The sequence below is a fragment of the Physeter macrocephalus genome, chromosome 5 (assembly GCF_002837175.3).
Source record: "Physeter macrocephalus isolate SW-GA chromosome 5, ASM283717v5, whole genome shotgun sequence".
Lineage (NCBI taxonomy): Eukaryota > Metazoa > Chordata > Mammalia > Artiodactyla > Physeteridae > Physeter > Physeter macrocephalus.
Genome location: NC_041218.1, coordinates 60408112 through 60430207, shown reverse-complemented (window position 1 = coordinate 60430207; position 22096 = coordinate 60408112). Strand labels below are relative to the sequence as shown.

General features: G+C 38.9%; 1 protein-coding gene across 4 annotated transcripts in view; it reads right to left on the bottom strand.

Moving 5' to 3' along the window:
• ASB4 (ankyrin repeat and SOCS box containing 4) overlaps positions 1 to 22096 on the bottom strand; it is a 70997-nt gene that overhangs the window by 19173 nt on the left and 29728 nt on the right. For 2 of the 4 annotated variants that reach the window (XM_028490027.2, XM_024131747.3), the window contains exon 3: positions 6242 to 6732. In XM_028490027.2, the coding sequence (XP_028345828.1) occupies positions 6242 to 6732 (491 nt within the window). Of the gene's footprint in view, positions 1 to 12; positions 427 to 1686; positions 1888 to 6241; positions 6733 to 22096 lie in introns of those variants that run through there. The other 2 variants (XM_055085013.1, XM_055085012.1) reach the window with 2 other exon arrangements.

The following is a 22096-nucleotide window of genomic DNA, read 5'->3' as shown; positions in this document are numbered from 1 at the left end:
TCTGTCCCCAGTGGCTAAAGTTGGTTCAGTGGGTTGTGTAGGCTTCCTGGTGGAGGGGACTAGTGCCTGTGTTCTGGTGAATGAGGCTGGATCTTGTCTTTCTGGTGGGCAGGTGCACGTCTGGTGGTGTGTTTTGGGGTGTCTGTGGCCTTATTATGATTTTAGGCAGCCTCTCTGCTAATGGGTGGGGTTGTGTTCCTGTCTTGCTAGTTGTTTGACATAGGGTGTCCAGCACCGTAGCTTGCTGGTCGTTGAGTGAAGCTGGGTCTTGGTGTTGAGATGGAGATCTTTGGGAGATTTTTGCCGTTTGATATTACGTGGAGCTGGGAGGTCTCTTGTGGACCAGTGTCCTGAAGTTGGCTTTCCCACCTCAGAGGCACAGCACTGACTCCTGGCTGGAGCACCAACAGCCTTTCATCCACACGGCTCAGAATAAAAGGGAGAAAAAGTAGAACGAAAGAAAGAGGATAAAATAAAATAAAAGAAAGATAAAATAAAATAAAGTTATTAAAATACAAAATAATTATTAAGAAAAAATTTTTTAAAAAAAGTAAAAAACAAAAACGGACAGACAGCACCCTAGGACAAATGGTGAAAGCAAAGCTATACAGACAAAATCTCACACAGAAGCATACACATACACCCTCACAAAAAGTGGAAAAGGGTTAAAAATAATACATCTTGCTCCCAAAGTCCACCTCCTCAATTTGGGGTGATTCGTTGTCTATTCAGGTACCCACAGATGCAGGGTACATCAAGTTGATTGTGGAGATTTAATCTGCTGCTTCCGAGGCTTCTGGGAGAGACTTCCCTTTCTTTTCTTTGTTCGCATAGCTCCCGAGGTTCAGCTTTGGATTTGGCCCCGCTTCTGCGTGTAGGTCGCCGGAGGGCATCTGTTCTTCGCTCAGACAAGACGAGGTTAAAGGAGGAGCTGATTCGGGGGCTCTGGCTCACTCAGGCCGGGGGAGGGAGGAGTACGGATGCGGGGCGAGCCTGCGGCGGCAGAGGCCAGCATGACGTTGCACCAGCCTGAGGTGCGCTGTGCGTTCTCCCAGGGAAGTTGTCCCTGGATTGCGGGACCCTTGCGTGATGGGCTGCACAGGCTCCCGGGAGGGGAGGTGTGGAGAGTGACCTGTGCTCGCACACAGGCTTCTTGGTGGCGGCAGCAGGAGCCTTAGCGTCTCATGCCCGTCTCTGGAGTCCGCGCTGATAGGCATGGCTCGCGCCCGTCTCTGGAGCTCCAGCGCTCTTAATCCCCTCTCCTCGCGCACCAGGAAACAAATAGGGAAGAAAAGGTCTCCTGCTTCTTCGGCAGCTCCAGACTTCCCCCGGACTCCCTCCCGGCTAGCCGTGGTGCACTAACCCCTTCAGGCTGTTTTCACGCCGCCAACCCCAGACCTCTCCCTGGGATCCGACCAAAGCCGAAGCCCGAGCCTCAGCTCCCAGCCGCCGCCCGTCCCGGCGGGTGAGCAGACAAGCCTCTCGGGCTGGTGAGTGCCGGTCGGCACCGATCCTCTGCGGGAATCTCTCCGCTTTGCCCTCCGCACCCCTTCTGTGGCTCTGAAGCTTCCCCCACCCCGCCACCCACAGTCTCCACCCGTCAAGGGGCTTCTAGTGTGGAAACCTTTCCTCCTTCACAGCTCCCTCCCACTGGTGCAGGTCCCGTCCCTATTCTTTTGTCTCTGTTTATTATTTTTTCTTTTGCCCTGCCCAGGTACGTGGGGAGTTTCTTGCCTTTTGGGAGGTCCGAGGTCTTCTGCCAGCGTTCAGTGGGTGTTCTATAGGAGCAGTTCCACGTGTAGATGTATTTCTGATGTATCTGTGGAGAGGAAGGTGATCTCCGCATCTTATTCTTCTGCCATCTTCCCCCTCTTCCCGATCACTGTACTTTAAATAAAAGTTGCTGAATTTTTCATAGAATATAACCATTTGATTTTATTTCTAAGGCTGAAATATGTATAACAGTTCAAGTTAGAAAATATTCCTTGGATCCAACCTTAGCATGAAAAAGTATTTTAAAATTCCAAAGCCAACTGATCAATGAGAAAATTGCAAGGAAGGTGAGAATTAACAACTGAGGTCAAACAACTACCTTCAACAGTAGATTTCATGAATATTTTTTCAGGCCATTTAGGTAGCAGTCTTTCCTCAAAATTTATAGAGAAAATATAAGGGTTAAGCGTTGTCCTAATTCTCGACCTTTTCAGACATACCTTGACCAAGATCCAGAGGCAAAAACAAGTAACAGCTAAAAACTTGGGAGAAATATAAAATTTGGTTTGGGAAAAAAGAGAAGCCTTAGGTACAAACTGATACAAAGATTTAAGGATTTAATAGGATGCCTATGAGTTATTCCAGGTCAGGAGTAAGAAGTAGAGGATTAGTTTTGAATATTTACCAAACAGAAAAAAAAGTGGGAGGGACCCAGGGGTGGGAGGGGACAGTGTTCCAAAATCAAAGAGACACCCAAGGAAGGGAGTGCTGTAGAATCTGCCTTCATGGAGATTTGCAAATACAACAAGAGCACTATTTCTGCCTAGAGCCTTGAGAATTAAACAAAATGACCTCTTTAGGTCTTTTCTTGTGTTGTGATCCTTTAGGTTTAAATACATTTCCTGGGCAATATCATAAAACACAGCAGAAACTGCTAAATCTAAGGGCTTAGGTTCAGGAGTCAGACAGACCACATTCTGAATCAAACCTATGACTATTAACTTTTAATGGGCTTGAGCCACCCAGCAATCCTATTACATTTCCCAAGTCCATTTGCTCCCCAAGGTAAACATCTCACACCTTCACCTTTGCCCTTAAGTCTTCAAACCTCTTCTCCAACCACTTCTCATTCTTTACTGAGAAAATAGAAGCAATCGTAAGAGTACTTACATAAACTCTTATTAACATATCTACCAACATCCCTGCATCTGGGCACACAGGCTCTGCCTTCCCTTCTGCTATGATGGATGAACTGTCTGTGTTACTAAGACCAACACCTCCATTTGTGCACTAGATCCCATCTTCAAGATGGCGCTCCAATAATTACCTGCAGCAAATTTTCTCCCCTTCCTAGAACACTCCCATCAGCCAACAAACATATCAGCCATCATTCCCTTCTAGCTACTCTTGCATTACAAGAAAATGCCTCAAACCCCTCACTGTTTTCACTTCCTTTTATCCCTTTTTCCTTTGAATCCACTTTAATTAACCTTTTCTCACCAGTGATCCACCAAAATAACTCTTGTTGAGGTCCCCAATAAAATCCATTCTGTCTAGTCCAATGGCAACTTCTTAGCCCTCATCTTATTTGAAATGCCACCTATATTCAACCCAGCTGATTCCGTATCTTCCTTTCTCATGTTCTATCTTGGATACCAGGAAAACATCCCATCTTGATTCTCCTCCTAGCTCAAGGACTTTCTACAGTTTCCTTCACTGATTCCTTTTCATCTACCCAAACTCTAGTTGGAGTATCCCATAGCCCAGTCCTCTGGCCATTTCTCCTCTCTCTCTATCCCCATGCTCTGGTTGACCTCATCTCTCCTCATGGGTTTATACATCATATTCACGATGAAGACTCCCAAATTTGTATCTCTGGCCAGGACCTCTCCCTGAACACCAGAGTTATATATCAAACTGCCTTTGACATCTCCACCTGGATGACTAATAGGCATCTGAAGCACAGCAGAACCCCTGATCTTCTCTTCAAAAGCAGCTCCACCTGCACAGTTACTTTCTCAAGAAATGGCTCCTTTATTCTTTCTATTCCCTGGGCAGAAATCCTCGAAGTTATCCTTGATTCCTCTCTTCTTCTCACAGGTCACAAGTAATCCATCAGGAAACCTATGGACTCCCTTTTCAGGGCTTGCCCCAAATCTCACTACTTTCCCCACTTCCCCTGTGGGTCTAAGCCACACTTATCTCTTATCTAGATAACTGTACTACGTTTGCCCCTCTCCCCCCTAGAGTTATTCTCCAAAGGGCGGTCAAAAGGAACTTTTTAGAACATAAATCAGACTTTTTTTCCCTTACTCAAAATCCTTCAGTGACTTACTCTCTCATTCAGAATAAAAAACCAAGGATATCAGCACAGTCTACAGGGTCATATATATGGTCTGCAAATCACCCTCTTATGCTTCTCTGACTTCTCCTCCTCCTTTCTCATCCCACTTCAGGCACTCTGGCTTCCTCAGACATGTTTAGTCCTCTCCTACCTCAGGATCTTTGCACCTGGTTTTCCTTATATCTAGAATGCTCCCCACCACCACCACCCCTGCCCAACCCCAGCTATTCACACGACTTGCTCCTTCACATCCTCATTTTCTCTAATCAGCCTTTGTAAAACAGCACATACATAAACACCAAAGAAAGCCCACATTCTATTATTATCTATACCTTGCTTGACTTGTCTCCATAGCGCTTAACATATCAGAGTATATTTATTAGTTTGTTGTTTTTTTTCCTGTCTCCCACTAGAAAGTATCCTCCATGAAGGCCTTTGTTTGGTTCATTGCTCTATCTCCAACTCCTAGAACAGTTCCTGGCACAAAGTAGTGAATACTTGTTAAATAAATGAATGAATGAACTTGACCACTTACTCTGGTGACTTTAGGAAAATATCTGAATTCTATCACCTTTTAAATGAGGATAATGCCAGCGCCTACCTCAGAGGTGATTATAAAATAAAATTAAATAATATGTATAAAGCCTATTTAGAGCTCAACAAAGGACATTATTGTAACATTATTATTTATTATCCTATTCCTAATCAACATAATCTTTTGAAATTTTCTATAAAATTAAAGTTCCAGGACATTATGAGTATTCATAAAATTTTAAGGAAAAAAATTACTTAATCTTCCATTAAAACACTGACAACCAAGAGAAAATTCCTCACTGAGATCACATAAATCATTGAACTCATCATGTCTACATTGGAACTTTCTGTGGGTTGTCTATCTGGAATTTTCTGAGTGCACTCACCTTAAATTCTTTAGTGGAACTTTTCTTTCAACTAAACTTCACACTGCAGGACTTCAGACAAGTCTCTGACATTTTACCAAGGCAGGAGGTAGAACTTGGCTGTGAATTTAGTAAAACTCCTATCAACTAGCTTTCTGTGACCCTACATTAGTTAGCTGGCTTATACATAAAACTCGTCTACTGCGTGTTAATTAATTTTTTAAATGAGTGAGATCCTAGGTAAATTATCATTTGATTTCTTCATTTAAGGTGAAATGCATTTTGGTTTCCAAATTCATGACCGTCATCAACCTAATGCAAAACTCTCTCTCTTCCATATGCCTAAAGAACCCTTTATTCCTCTACCTTGTCATTTACCACGGAATATTAGTTATCTCTTTATGTGTTTGTCTCTCTCACTAGATCCTAAGCTAATTGAGGATAGTTACCATGTCTTAGTCATGCCAGTATTGGTAATATCTGGTCTCTGCTAGCCCATTAGAGATTATCATTAAATACTGTTTAAAATAAAGGCTGTGCAGTGTCATACTATAAAGCTAAACACTAGCACCAAATGAACCAAGATTGAATACTGGCACTGCCTCTGTGTGAGATCAGACAAATTACTTAACTACTCTGTGCCTCAGTTTCCTCCTCTATAGAATAGGGATGATGATATTATTTACCTTATCCGATTGTTATAGAATTAAATAAATTAAATTAAGGAGTGTAAAATGCTTATAACAGTGTGCTTAATAAATAGAAGTCATTATAATAATAAATATGATTATTAGTTCTTAATAAATGTTAGCTTTCATTAAACTAGAAAACTGAGTGGCCCTTTCATGCCTACAAACTAATTCCAAAGCAGGCTCAATCATCTTTAGAGCAGACATTCTGCTTAAGAGACGGCAAGAGGGTCCCTGTGTACACACCATTCACCTCTCCTGCAGACGTAAAGTGGCCTTCTGATCTTTTTCACCCAGTCACCCAGGAAGCCACTACCAGTTCACTGGTGTTCACACAAGACTTGGAAAATTATTTACTACTCTTGCTCTCCTTCTTTGCTCTCAGCCCCAGATTTCAAACAAACTTGGACTAGGAAGAGATAGCTAGGGTTATATGTGTAAATGGAATGTCAGATTGAGGATCAGAGGCAGCCCAAAGACTCAAGCCTCAAACAAGCTTGAGTTACTTGGAGATTTCAGACCAAGCCACCCTTTGAGACCCCATTACCCTGCTGACGACCCAGTTCTCCACTTGGCACCCTAGGACACAGCCTCACCTTGTGGAATTGTGGAGGGTATATTCGAGCCGCCCCATGGTTCAACAGCAGCTGGTAGCAGATCTCAGGCCGGGCGGCAGGTCGCACGGAGGTGACCTTCAGCACATACTGGATGGCAGCACAGCCATTGATATCCATGAGATTGGCTTCTGCGCCAGCTTCCAGCATCATGTGCATGAGCACGTGGTCACAGTTCCAGGCTGCCTTGTGGAGCGGAGTTTTAAAGTCGTCATCCCGGGCGTTGACCTCGGCCTTGTAGTCCAACAGCATGCGGCAGATGAGGTGATGCTCCCTGCTGAACTCCTGCTCTTTAAAGCGAAGGGCCCAGTAGGTTGCGGTAGCCAGTGGGGTCTCCATGTGGGCGTTCACACTGTCCACTACGGCCCCGTGCTCCACGTAGAAGGCCACCAGCTCCGGGAGGCCGAAGTGGGCAGCTGTGTGCAAGGGGGTCTCCTCATCCTGGTTGTTGGTCTTCATGTTCACGTTCGCCCCTAGAAAGGGAGAATGAGGAAGACAATTATTTAAACATATTTTGTCATTTTCCACAAGGTTCATTAAACAGGCCTTTTCTCGCTGCTTCCCTTTCAACCTCTCCCGCTGTATACCACCCATTTTTCCAAGTTCCATTTCTAGACCCCATGGAAGCCACTGCTTTGAAACAACAGCGCCACCTCCTGGACAACCAGCAAATGTACTGAGGTGATGGGAGAGTGGGCCTGAGAGCAAAGGACTTCGGCTGGGAGGCTGGAGTACTGTCAGTTGAGTTATAGCTCCTACCCCTAGGTGGATTTGGAAATACAAAGTGATTCCGATAACCAAATAGCTTTTATCCATAGAATAGAAAATATCATTAAAAATGAAGGTTATATCACAATCTTTGAGGCTCATACATGTGGCTTTAAAAGTCTTCAGTTTCTTGATGAGATTTCTTCAAAATCATCTTTTTTTCTTTTCTTTCAAGGGAACTAAACCTAAATGTTTGGTCCAAGGGAACTTCAGTGGTATGGAAATTGCTCAGCCCTCTGACTGAACACTGACAATATTAAGCTGCCGAAGTCTGTGAGGTTCCTTTGGAATACAACCGGGGCAAAAACAAAAAACACAAAACACTTTGACCACCAAACTAGACTAAGGGTCATATTTTGAAAGGAAAGGGATAGAAGCTAGTAAAATAAAATACTCATTAAAAGAAAGACAATTAAAGACTGTATGTAACATGTCCGATTTATGGTTGACAAATGCTGTTTAGAAATACAGATTATTAGTGCTTGGAAATCTCTTTAGAAATTATTTAATCCAACCCACTTATCTAACAGACCAGGAAACGGAGTGAATTTTATTTTTTGATAGGGAAGTTAAGTACTAGAATGGTCAACTTGAGAAGCTGAAATTTTCCTTCTCAGCCTAGTTTAATTGGGGTGAGCTAAGTGACCCCAGGGGGCCTATTCTGTAATCAATTTTACTGGAAATTTATATAGTTACTTCAAGTATAAATCTGGAAATATTTTTATTATTATCATTATTATTACTACGCCAGCAACTAATATTTATTAAGCACTTGCCATGTACAACATTCCGAGCTAAATGCTTTTCACATATTGCCTCATGGAATCTTCCTAGCAACCCTTTGCAGGAGGTGCATTTTTATCCTAATTTTACAGATGAAGAAATTTGTTTTTAGACAAATAACTATACCAAGCTAAGAAGCAATAGAACAGAGGTTTGAAAGCAGACAGCCTGGCTTCAAAATCTCTCACCACTGTGCTATTCTACGTCATTATTTTTCTAAAAAAATTTTTTCTGTACTTTGCTCTCTTTGGATATTTGAAAACTTGAAAGTAACAGAGAAATCATGTTTCATTTTGTTAATTTAAAAAATCTGTTCTCTGTGTGTTGCTCCTTTATGCCCTTTTTTATGGTATCCTCTGATCGTATGGAACACATTTAAGAAAGGCAATACTCCTACAAGCTTACGTGGTGTCATAAAAAAGCCACCCCTCAGTGAGGTTTCTGAAAGCCACATTGTTCTGTAAACTCAGAGACTATCTCTGCTCTTAACTTTCAGGAAGCAGAATTATAAGTAAAAATCGTCCCTCACAACAATCTTCCATCTGTGTTCATCAGTATTCCGCCCTGGAGAAGTTCTGGGTCAGATCTCCCTTCAGGTCAGCCCTTCTTTCCTCTGGAGTGAAATGGAATGAATAAGAATGTCTTCCCAGAAGCTAATGCAGGGTCACTTCAGATGCTGGAGAATTTCCAGTAAGAAAAGGAATCAAAGGGTCAGGATGAAAATTTTATAGGCCAACTTGGAAGTAACCACGTCCTTTATTTTTTAATGTACTTGGACATTTACAATGGATCCCTGACCTCTTGCTACAACTAGATATACTGCATAGTTTTCTTTACTGAATAGGAGAGCCTTATTTTTATATTTGAATTGTATCTTTGAGTGTAACTTTTCCAGGGACTACATAAAGAAGGATGGTTTGACTACTTTTCTATTTTAGATTTTGTGATTCATTCAATAAATTAGAGACCGTAAACATAAATTCTTGGGAACTTAAATATTCTTTTTAATGTGAAAATGCAATGTATTAGTTTCCTAGAGCTGCCATAACAAAGTACTGCATAGTACCTCAAACAACAGAAATTTGTTCATGGTTCTAGAGACTGGAAGTGAAATTACAGTGTTGATGAGAGTGGCTACTTCTGAGGGTTTTAAAGGACAATCTGTCTTATGCCTGCCTCCTAGCTTCTGGTGATGTCCATCACTCCTTGGTGTTCCTTGGCTTGTAGATGTATCACTCCAAGGACTGCCTCTATCTTCACATGGTTCTCTCTGTGTCTCTGTGTCTTCACATGGCTGCCTTCTTATGACACCAATCATACTGCATTAGGGGCCCATCCTGCTCTATTCATCTTAACTAATTACATCTGCAATAACCCTATATCCAAACAAGGTCACATGCTGTGTTGCAGGGGATTAGGACTTCAACATATCTTCTTTTGGGGGGAAGGGAGGGGATACAATTCAACCCATAATATATAACATGCATTACATAATATATAAAAATATGTATGTGCAGTTAAAAAAATATTGTAAAGCCATCACTGATGTACTCACATCCCAGGTCCAGAAATCAAACACTCCCTGACCCGGAAAAGCCCTCTACTGTCCTATCTATCCTTCCACCTCACAACTCCACCATCCTGCTGGAGGTAATATTATTCTGACTTTTATGATAATCATGTCCTGGAATTTCTTTATAGTTTTACCACCCTTGTATATACCTCTAAACAAGATAGTTTAGTTTCACTTATTTTCGAACTTTATATAAATGGAATAATCAACACATATTCTTTCATGACTTGCTTCTTTCACTCAACACTGTGAAAATGATCTATGTTGCGATGTTTAGCTCTTGTTTGTTCATTTTATTGTGTTCTATCTCACAGTACAAGTAATCCTACTAGTGATAGACATTTACAGTTTCAGGCTATTCCAAACACTGCTGCCATGAGTATTCTTGTACATTCTTGTACCCTGGTGCTCATGGGCAGGGTTCACAGGGTTCTATATCTATGAGTGGAATTGCTGGGTTTTCGGGTGTGCTTATCTTCAGCGTCATTAGATGGTATCAAATAGGTGTTGTACCAGTCTACACTCCCATAAGCCACGTGTGAGGGTTCTTATCAACATTTGGTATTTTCATTCTATTTAATTTTAGTCAGTCAGATGGGTGCATAGTGATATCTCATTGTTTGAATATTTATTTCCCTAATTAACAATTAGGTTAGACATATTTTAATATTTTTATTAAATATTGCTTTTTATTTACTATTATAAAGCATTTCCATATTGTTATATTATCATTTTAAATATCATTTAAAAATAATGACATAATATTTCATAGAGTGAGTTTACCCTCCTGGTGGATGTGAAGATTTTTTCCCAAAGTTTTGATCTTATGACTAATGCTACAATTGATACATTTGTGTGTAAATCTTTGGATTATTTCCTTAGCATAAATTCCCTCAAAACAGAGTCATTAAGCTGAAATATCTGAACTATTTTAAGGGTCTTTATGAATAATTGAGGAAAGTTATATTTATCTATATCTCTCTATATTTATATACATCTCTCATTGATGCATGAGTGCTATTTTACTCACCAGTATGTAGTTACACAATTTAAAAAATATTTTTGCTATTTGGAAGTAAAAAATGGTCTTTTTCTTTTTATTTGAACTGATTTGTTTATTAGAGTTTGAACACTTTGTAATTATTAACTAGTGGCATTTCTTCTTTAGTTATTGTCCAAATTTTTGTCCTTTTATACTTTGAAGCCTTTCTGCTTTGTTTACATTTATATGAGTCATTCATTAAAATAATATTTAAGCCTATGCTCTCATAATTGGTATACATTTTTAACCAGTTTATTTTGATTTTTCTTTAATACAATAATGTTAACTTTATATGGTCAAATTCTCCCTTTGTTTTTGCTTTTGTTTTTGGTATTAGAATGTCCTACTCCTCTCAGAGGTTTCATAACTATCCAGATTAATTATAATTGGATTTTTAATAGATTTTTAAAAATGTTTAACATTTAATTCATGTGGAACTTATTGTGGTGTACTTACCGATTTAGGAAGAATTGATATTCCTATAGCATAGAGTCTTTTCATGTAGGAACATGGTCTGTTTCTCTAAAAAGTTTTCTTTACATTTCTGTAAACTATGCCCCCACAAAATTTGTAGCAATTTTCATTTTAGGGAAGATGGGTAAATTATTTCTGAGGTAAAGTAAATTTTAGTGAGAGAAGGCCCTTCATGAACCTTCTAATTTATGCAAGATGGACTCCAGAACTAGTCTGAAATGGTTGCAAATTAGATGGAGAAAAATTTTCATTTTCATTGCCTGATAAAGAACAAGAACTTTTCAGATTTAATCTGTGGGCAAAGGAGACAAGAGATTTGGTTGCACTGAGAATATGATGAAAAGGGGACATAGGATAAGAATTGCACAGAAAGAGTGGATGCTGGCCACAGAAATGGTACTGTGATACTCCTGAAGCCAGGAATATAGGGACACAGTGCCAGTCAACATTCAATTTTTTCTGTTCTTCCATACTGTATGATAGTATCCATTCATTACCCTCCAACAGATAGAATCAATTTCATGAATCCTAGTTATGAGACCTCACATTTCCTTACGTTTTTTTCCCAAATAAAATTAAACTGCTTTCAAGTGCCCATTTGTTGACTTGGCTGATCATCTGAGATCAGTCATCATGTGGCTCCCTCTTTTGGGCATTGCTACTCCCTGCATTCTAAGAGTTGGCCCTCTGAGGCATCCTCTCCAAAGTATCCACATTCCCTCACAGTTCTGTCACCTCGTGACAGCTACGTGAGAGTGGGAGCAGATCTCTGTAGAAACTGTCACCTCTCCATCTTCCCAGACTCAAGGAATCCACATCTTTACTTCATCCCTAAGCCTGCCCTGCCTCCCTCCCTGTCCTAATGAACTTGATTTCTCACAGAGCCTGTGTGTAAGTGGGGAGATCAGTGGGGAGATGGAGGATGAGGCCAGACCAGCGCTCTCAACCCTTTCAGGCATGCCTTTCCTATTTCGCGATGAAGTCGAGAAATAACATCATCTACCTTCATACATAATCTTTTAAAAATAAACCCAATGTCTAGCTAACATGTAAAGGCAGAATGAAAGTAGTTTCTAATAATTTTAACTACATAGTTATGATTGCCACAAATAATATAAATAAATTGCAATGATATAGTGTAAATTTTAATGTGTTATTAACTATACTAGATGACACAATGAAATGCTTATTTGCTTGAACCCATATGTAGACTCCTAGCAGCTACATCATTGAACTGACACAGGTGTTTTGTATTGTAATTCAAATACCACAGATGTCATTGCCGTAATGAATGGTATTCCAAAATGAGGAAATAAATCTTGGTCTGGTTTTGCCTTGATTTGTAGCATAGTTGCATTTCTGGAAGTTTCCATATTTATTTACAATTCGAAAGTATTTTGTGTTTATATGTAAAATGCAGTTAGGTTAGAAATCTACTGTGTTACTACATCTAAATATCTGTTATTACATCAGCACTAAATCTAAGAATTTTTACAAATAATGAAAGAATTTAAAAATACAGAAAATCTCAGAAAATATAACAGACATCTATATATGAGTACCCATATTTGACAGGTATTAATCTTTGACATATTCTCTTTGGTTTTCTTTTTTCCAAGATAAAATTTTACAGAAAAAACCCAGCCCATTTCTCTTTTCTTCCCTCCCTTTCTTTCTCCTCAGAGATAATTATTATTCTAAAGTTGACTTTGTCATTCCCTTTAAATTTTTGTTCTTTTATTACTCACATATGCATCCATAAGCAACGTATATACCATTATTTTGGTTTTGTTTTGTTTTTGTTTTGTTTGTTTGCTTTTTTGCGGTACGCGGGCCTCTCACCGCTGCGGCCTCTCCCGTTGCAGAGCACAGGCTCCGGACGCGCAGGCTCAGCGGCCATGGCTCACGGGCCCGGCAGCCCCGCGGCACGCGGGACCCTCCCGGACCGGGGCACGAACCTGCGTCCCCTGCATCAGCAGGCGGACTCCCAACCACTGCGCCACCAGGGAAGCCCTATTTTGTGTTCTTAAAAACCATGTAAGTTGTACTCACCTTTGCAACCTGTTTTTACCAGCCACATTATGTTTTTGAGCAGAGAGCTGATTTTTTCATTTCAACTGCTGAACAGAATTACATTCCATAATTAAACTACAGTTTAGCCATTCCTCTACTAAAGATAGTTCAGTTGTTTTAGCTTTTTCATAATAACAAATACCTTTCAAATCATGCAGGAGTTTCTTTAGAGAGAGAAACCGAATTAGTGGGTAGTAGTATACAAACATTTTCAATTATATTAAATTATACTCATCAGTGGTTGTGTCACTTCAAATGTCCATCAGTACAGTGTAAAGGTTCAGCATCATTTCCAACACTTTGTATTGTCGCACTGTTTAATGTTTGCCAATTAGATGGTACGAAATGGTATTTTGATTTAATCTGCATTCCCCTGGTTATCAGTAGTGTTTTTCTCATATGTCAATAGGGGCAACAAGATTTCCACTTGTATTAATTGCCTATTCATAGCCTCTGCCCATTTTTCATTGAATTGTTTGTGTTTTCCTTATTTATTTTTTAGGATATAAACAAGATCTTTGTGGAAAAAATGATAAAAACTACTGAAGGCAAAGGACTTAAATGGAAAGTTCTGCTATGTTTGTGGATAGAAAGATTCGATAGTATAAAGATGGCAATTCTTCCTGAATTAATCTATAAATTCAATGTAATTCAAACATTTTTTACATAATTTTCAAAGAGTAAAGAACAAATCAATTTTGTAAAAAAAAAGTAAAAGAATGAGAAGGAAAGAAGAATGATGAAGAAGGTGTACTTATCTTACCCGATATGGAAGCAAACTATAATTAACACCATTGGTGGGAATGTAAATTGGTTCAGACTTTATGGAAAACAGTATGGAGATTCCTCAAAAAAGTAAAAATAGAACTACCATATGATCTAGTAATTCCACTCCTGGGTATATATCCAAAGAAAATGAAAACACTAATTTGAAAAATACATGTGCTCCAATATTCATAGCAGCACAATTACAATAGCCAGGACATGGAAACAACCTAAATGTCCAACGACAGATGAATGGATAAAGACGATGTGGTACATATATACAATAGAATATTACTCAGCCAAAAAAAGGAATGAAATTGGGTCATTTGTAGAGATGTGGATAGACCCAGCATCTGTCATACAGAGTGAAGTAAGCCAGAAAGAGAAAAACAAATATCGTATATTAATGCATATATGTGAAATCTAGAAAAATGGTACAGATGAACCTATTTGCAGGGCAGGAATAGAGACGTAGACGTAGAGAATGGACATGTGGACACAGGGAGGGGGAAAGGGAGGGTGGGATGAATTGGGAGATTAGGATTGACATACATACACTACCATGTGTAAAACAGATAGCTAGTGGGAACCTGCTATAAAGCACAGGAAGCTTAGGTTGGTGCTCTGTGACGACCTAGATGGGTGGGATGGGGCGGGGGAGGGAGGGAAGTCCAAGAGGGAGGGGGTACAGGTATACAGACAGCTGATTGACTTCACTGTACAGCAGAAACTAACACAACATTTTAACACAATTATACTCCAATAAAAAAAAAACTTTGAATTATTAGCCCTGAATGTTCAACTTGTGAATAGAAACTGACTTGTGAGACTTCAAGTGACTATGTAACTTTTTTGTACCTAAGAGTTACCAGAGAAGACACAGACCCACCTGAGTTTTCCTCCCACAGTAGGGGAGAAACTAGACCCTCTGAATAATTTAAAAAGACACTGGAAAACAAAAATAACATTGTTTTATGAATACATCCCATGATCCACTTAATAGTCATGTGTCTAGTAAATTTTTTAGACAGGGCACCTTTTAGCATATATTTAAGAACTCAAATATTGGATACTATTTTTAATTGTCGTCACACATTAAAAATAATATTCTTGGGTAATTTTCTCCAAAATATTCTATAAATCCATTCTACTCTTTTTCTAATACTGAACATCATGGAGAAATGGGAGCCCACCAAGCTTTTTGTTCCTTTATAAGCAATCTATGTTTTGTTTGTTTGTTTTGTTAGTGATAGTGTGAAGTTTCCTTCCTTCCTTCCTTTATTTATTGAGGTATAATTGACTTACTACATTATATTAGTTTCAGGTGTACAACGGTGATTCGATATTTCCATAGATTACACACCATACAAAGTTATTATAAAATATTGACTATATTCCCTTTGGTAAACATTACATCTCTGTGACTTATTTATTTTATAACTGCTAGCCTGCAGCTAGTCTGTTTCTATTTTGTTATATTTGTTTGTTTTGTTTTTTAGATTCCACATGTAAGTGAAAGCATACAGTATTTGTCTTTCTCTGTCTGACTTATTTCACTAAGCATCTCTTCCCTCTCTCTCTCTCTCTCACACACACACTCTCACACACACACACACACACACACACACACACACACACACACTAGAATACTAGTCTGCCATAAAAAATAATGAAATCTTGCCATTTGTGAAAACATGAATGGACCTGGAGGGTATTATGCTTAGTAAAACAAGCAATCTACTTTTTATTTATTCACCTATTTGTATACTTTTACTATTTTTATTGTTGAAAGTTGACGTCTTATTAAAGATATATCTAGGCTTAGTTTTTTTTAATTGATTTTACCAGGAACCAAACCTACCCATTTCATCTCCACATAATTATCTGTTTTTTATACAGGAAATTTTTTCTTTATCCTGTTTTTAAGTTTGGGTCATATTCAAAAAGGAAACATTTCTTTAATGTATTGAAAGCTATAAAATATTTTTTGCTTAAAATTTTCATCACCCACTAACTATCAAGTTACAGTCATTGATAAGAAAGCCCCCCTCACAGTTTTTTAAACCCCAATCCTCAAGTGCATGAGTGAAAAAGTGGTAAATTACTCATGGCATTCTTTTTAATATTGCCTTTAAAAATTACACCTTTCTTAGAAAAAGTGCTGAAACAGGGTGAACAGTGGTTAGTCTCACTGATTATAGTGGCCTGCAGTATGCATGAGAACAGAAGGAAACATGGAGAAAACATTATCATGGGTTATAATAGTAAGGATTTGAGAAGGAATTTTCTTCAGTTTTTTAACTTCAGGTAGAAATTTAGAATCCTCAGTAGCTACTTGTTTTGTCTGAAATTCCGTCATCTCCATCAGCTTGAACTTCACCTGCCTCAGTTCAAAATCATGCTAAGGTTTGCACAGGCTTTTGTGCAGTAAAATCACAGCTGTTCAGTGTTCTTTTATGAAAATATTAATAATGCCTGCTATTTTTCAAGCACTCACTAGGAGTTTTACATATATTGTCTCACTTATGATTAACAGTAAGCATTCTTTAGAAACATCTGTTATTCAAAGATTAGACTTCTTTTTTCATATTCAGGACTTTTTTTCCCTGCAAGTTCTGTGATTGTTTCTCAAGTCTGCTTCTGTGTCAAGGATGCAATTTTGTGCAGTGTCAAGTTTGTTATTAACTGTCACCAAAGTAGCCTGCTTTGTTCTAGTTTCAATTTTGCCCCTTCAATCTACAATCTTTGGCAAATATATTTTCCTGTATCTTTCATAGTCTTATCTTAAATGAAATCTTAAATGAAACACCATTTCCCCTAAGGCCCCATTCCTATATACCCACATTCTCCAAGGTCTGGAGTTGAGGAATACCTTCTTCTAGATCAACAGTGGTGCTTCTGAACCATTACTCTCTCAGCGTTGTGTACAACTCCTCATTGGTTAAGGTTTATGTCACCCAATGAAGTTACTCTTTATCCCTTTTTATCTGCGATCTCACAAATTCCCAGTCACTCTTCCATTTTTACCAAAGACATAGGTATCTGGCTCAGTCTTTATTTTATATCTGTCCTGACGTCACCCTGCAATACCTTTGCAGATGACGCATTCAACACATTGGCACTCACAATTCCTAAATCTTCTGGAGCAGACTGCATTACCGTTACCAAATATCTTATTGGTCCTTCTTGCAGTGGCTTCCCTGTTGAAGGTTCATACACCTCTACCCTGTTGAACTCAGTTTGAAATACTGGTTCTTGTTGCCCAGTTGCATCTCTATCCTTCCCTTAGTGAAGTTTTTCAACTCCTTCTTGATTGCCAATATATTCTAAATTTTCCTTAGGCTAGGATTTAATCAGGATAGACTAAATTATGGTGTTGTAACAACACTCAAATCTCAGTGGCTGAATGCAATAAAAGTTTATTTCTCACTCTCACACTGTCTACTGTCGTTCCAGAACCAATGTCCTCTATTTGACCTCTCAGAATCCAAGCTACCTTGATCTTCTGGCTTCACCATCTCTACCTGAGGTTTCCTCCAGTACCACAACATCATGGGGAGAAAGATTTTAAATATCCTATGTGGGCTTTACATTGCCTAAACCTGGAAGTGGCTCATTTCTTCTGTTCACACTACATTAGGCAGCAAGGATATATGATCCTGCTGAACTGCAAGGGGACTAGACTAGACAGTCTTCCATGAGCCCGGAGGGGAAGAAAACTAGATATTGATGAGCACTAGTTATTTCTACCGCTGCTGACTTGAGTTTCCGTGAGTAACAGTAAGACAAACAAACAACAGTTCTGACTGATTCAATAGCTACATTTACCTTCTCCCTTTCACATCAGGGAAGAGGGGTCTCTCCTCCAGTTCAAGACAAATAACTCCATCTTTGTGACTGATCATCTTCCCAACAGTCAAATGTTGCTCCACAAATAATATCTCTTTACTCTATATCAAACAGCTCTCTCTCCATCAACTTTTTGTCCTCCTCTTATAAGCATACTTAAGTTTCTCCCAATCCTTTTCTCCTTTTTAACTACCTTCCAATTTCTTTTGATCTCTTTTTAGCCAGACTTCTTGAAAGTGTGGTCTCTGCTTCCTGCACCCACTTCCTTACTACCTATGATCCCCTCGGTCCATCACAACCTGCCTCTGTCCCCACCACTACACTGGAACTGCTCTGACAAAGGTCACTAGTGGCTTCCAATTGATCATTCCTATCTACAGTTTTCAATCTTCATCTTACTACAGTCCTTTGCTGCATCCAATGGTGTTGACAACTCACTTCTTAAACTCTATTTTTTCAACTTCCCTGGGATGCTTTCTCCTCCCTCTCTGCCTATTCCTTCATTATATTTCTATGATTTCTCTTCTTCTCAATTCCTAAATTGTGTTGTTTCACCTGGGTATCGTTCAGTTTCTGCACTTCTTACTGTATGTAACTTCCTTGAGCAGTCATGACTACTCTTTTCACTTTATTTATGAACAGATGACTCTCAAAATTATATGAACAATCATATATATAACGGACTTGTATCTGGAATATATAACTTACATCTCAATAATAAAAAGAGAAATAACCCAATTTAAAAATGGGCAAAGTATATAAATAGTCATCTCTACAAAGAGGATATATAAATGGTCAATAACCACATGAAAAGATGCTCAGTGTCATTAGCCATCAGGGAAATGCAAATCAAAACCATAGTTTGATACCACCTTATGCCCACCAGGATGGCTATGATCAAAAAAACAGATAGTATAAGGGGGAGGGGCAATATAAGAGTAGGGGAGTAAGAGGTACAAACTATTAGGTGTAAAATAAGCTATGAGGATATATTGTACAGTATGGGGAATACAGCCAATATTTTATAATAACTATAAAAGAAGTATAACTTTAATAAACTGTGAATCACTATATTATACACCTGTAACATATAATATTGTATATCAACTATACGTCAATGAAACAAGCAAAAAAGATGTACCAGGTGTTCGTCAGGATGTGGAGAAATGGGAATTCTCATACACTGATGGTAGGAATGTAAAATGGTACAGCCACTTTGGAAAACAGTATGGCAGTTCCTCAAAAAGTTAAACACAGAGTTACCACGTGACACTGCAATTGCATTCCTGGGTATTTACTCAAAGGAAATGAAAACATATATCCACACAAACATTTGTATGTAACTGTTCATAGCATCATTATTCATAATAACCAAAACATGGAAACAATCCACACGTCCAGCAACTGGTAAATGGATGAACAAAATGTGGTATATAAATACAATGTAATATCATTCAGCAATAAAAAGGAACAAAGTACTAATACATTGTTTCATTTCATCACTTCAAAAATTATTGAAAACACTATGCTAAGTGAAAGAAGCCAGATATAGAAGACCACATATTGCATGATTCCATTTATATGAAAAGTCTAGAATAGGCAAGTTCATAGAAACAGAAAGTAAATGGTTGCCTAGGACTGAGGTGGCGGGGAATGGGAGTTGAAGGAAAATGGAGGGTGATTGCTAAGGTACAGTTTTCTTGTTGGGTGATGAAATGTTCTAAAACTGTGGTGGTGGTTGCATAATTCTGTGAAAATACTAAAAGCTACTGAATTGCACACTTTAAAATGGATAAATTTTACGTAAGCGAATTATACCACAATAAAGCTGCTAAAAAATATATGACCCGTCTTGGGCTGACCCCTGAGTTTCAGATCTCTATCTACAAATGCATTCTGAACAAATTCAGTTGGAGGTCCACTGAGCACTAAAACTTACCATGTCTTAAAATAAACTCTTTTCCTTCTTATTCCTGTTACTCATATAAGCTATATTTCAATAAATAGCAATGCTATGGCTCCAGCAAATCAAACTGAAAGTCAGAAATTCACCTTCCATTCCTCCTCCTTTCTTATTCCCCTGCCCCTTTTCATCAGTCATCAAGTGTTGACACTATAAATTCCTATCCTATTACTACTGCCTAGTTTGTACATTTGCATTTCCCCCGTAGGCTACCACGTGCTCAGATTCATCTTCCATAATTCTCACAGTAATGTATTTATTTATTTATTTGACAGTAATGTATTTAAAATGCATACCTGACCATATTGCTCTATCTCTTAAAATCCTGTAATGGCTTTCCATTTTCTGTATGATACAGTCTAAGCTTTTTGCCATGAGAGATAAAGCCATTCAAAATTCAGCTCCTACCTCTCCAGGCTTCTATCCTGCTGTCCTTTGTCTCACACTTTGCTTTAATTACTGAGCATCCTATAGTTCTGTGCAAACACCTACGTGCCTTTGCTTATGTTGGTTCCTTGACCTGAAATGACTTGAATTTCTTCTTTGACTAATTAACTTTACTCCTCCTTCAAGGTCCTGTGCCATGTCTTCTAGAAAACCTTCCCTTACCCTCCGGCTGTGCTACTTGTCCCTCCTCCGTAAAAAATTTTATCTAGAGTGCTAAGGAACAAGTTTGGGTGTCTTGTTCCTCGATTTAAGGTCCTTGAGAACTGATGCAATTTTTATTTGTCTTTGTATTCCTAGAGCTTGGTATGTTCATTCATTCAGAAAATATTTGTTGAGACACTACTATGTACCAGCTTCTGTTAGAGGCTCTGGGAAGACCATAGTAAATAAGACAGTGTCCCTAACTTCATGTACTTTACATGCTAGCGAAGAAGATAGACAAAAACGTTAACTCATATATATATATGTGTATATATATATATGATAAAATTATAGGTAGTGATATGTTGTGAAGAAAAATAAAGCTGGGTAAAGTGATGGAGAATGATGAGGGAAGAAGGTGAAGATTTTCACATAAAGGCTCTGACTTTGGTGCAGCAAAGAAGTAAGCCACCTGAAGATCATGAAGAAAAGCTTTCCTGGCAAAGGGAAAACAGCAAGGGAAAAGGCTCTGAGGTAGGTAAGAACAACCTTGGTTCGTTCAGAAAATGCAAAGACAAGCATCAAAAGAGGTGAGTGATAGAGGGAACAGTAGGAACCAGCATTGGTGAGGCAAGCAGGCACAGAAGGCCACAGGAAAGACTTTACCCTACATGCTGAATGTGGGAGGAAGCACTGGGGAGTGAAAGGATCTGATTCACCTTTTGTAAAGATTACTCAAGCAGGCTGTGCGGAGGGTAGACTATAAAAAAGGAAAATGTAAAAGCAGGAAAATTATTGGAAGTCTGCTCTTGTAGCCAAGAAGAAATAATGTGGCTTGGGTTAAGGTGGTCCCATCGTGGGTGGTTTGAAGTGGAGATACCACTTCAGTGGTCAGACCAGAGATATATTTTGATGGCACCAACAGGTCTTCTGGGGTGTGAGGCGTGAGGGAAAGTGAGGCAACACAGATCCCCTCTAGGCTTTTGGCTTGAGCAACTGATAGAACAGAGTGGCCATTTATTAAGACAGAGAGCATTAAGGTGGACTGGAAACAGTTACAGTCTGGACATGGTCAGCTTGAGATGCTTATTCAATATCCAGTGGAGATGGATTATATACAGTCAGACAGGTGAGCTGACGTTCAGAGGAGCGGATCAGGCTGGGAGATACAAACCTGGGAGTGAGCACCATTTGATGATATTTGAAGTTGTGAGACTAGATAAGATCACCAAGGTGAGTTTTGATGGGAAAAGTGTGTCTGACTGAGCCCTGGGGCCCCCCAGCTTTTTGAACGTGGAAAGGAGAAACAAATCCAGGAAACAAGACTGAAGAAAGGGCAATGAAGGAGTAGAAAAACAGCCTGACTTTATAAATCATCATTAAACCAAGCTATTTATCACACAGTCTGTTCTCATAACCAGCTTCTTCTTAACAGCTACCTGTATTTTTTTAAAAACATACTGAAAACAGGAAGCAAATATCACAAACTATTTCCTTCTGTCTCCTGAAGCGAATCTTTTTCATATCAAAGCTTATCAGCCAACTCCTCCAATTATTGCTTCTCATCCCTTGGGATGCAGACTTCTTTTCATAGAACCCATGTTTGTTTATTCTTCTGTTTATTTTTAATTTACTCAGCCTTAAGGAAAAGATACCTTTCTAGACGTGAACAATCCACATGCAGGCACTGAGCTCAGTCATCTTATTTTTATTTTGTTTTTTATCTTTTTGATTCCAAGAAAAACATTGATTAAAATTTAGCAAAGTAACCACAGATAAGACTGAATAACTCAGACTTTGGAAAACATACTATTATCATATTATTTTGCTCTAATCTTGTTGTGCTCATGAAATCAGACCATATCTTATGATTGGGATAGTGTTTTCACCGAAGGAAATGAATGCTGCTATTGTCATTCAACTGACAAAGAGGTTAATCTTGGGGAAGACTGTTGAGGT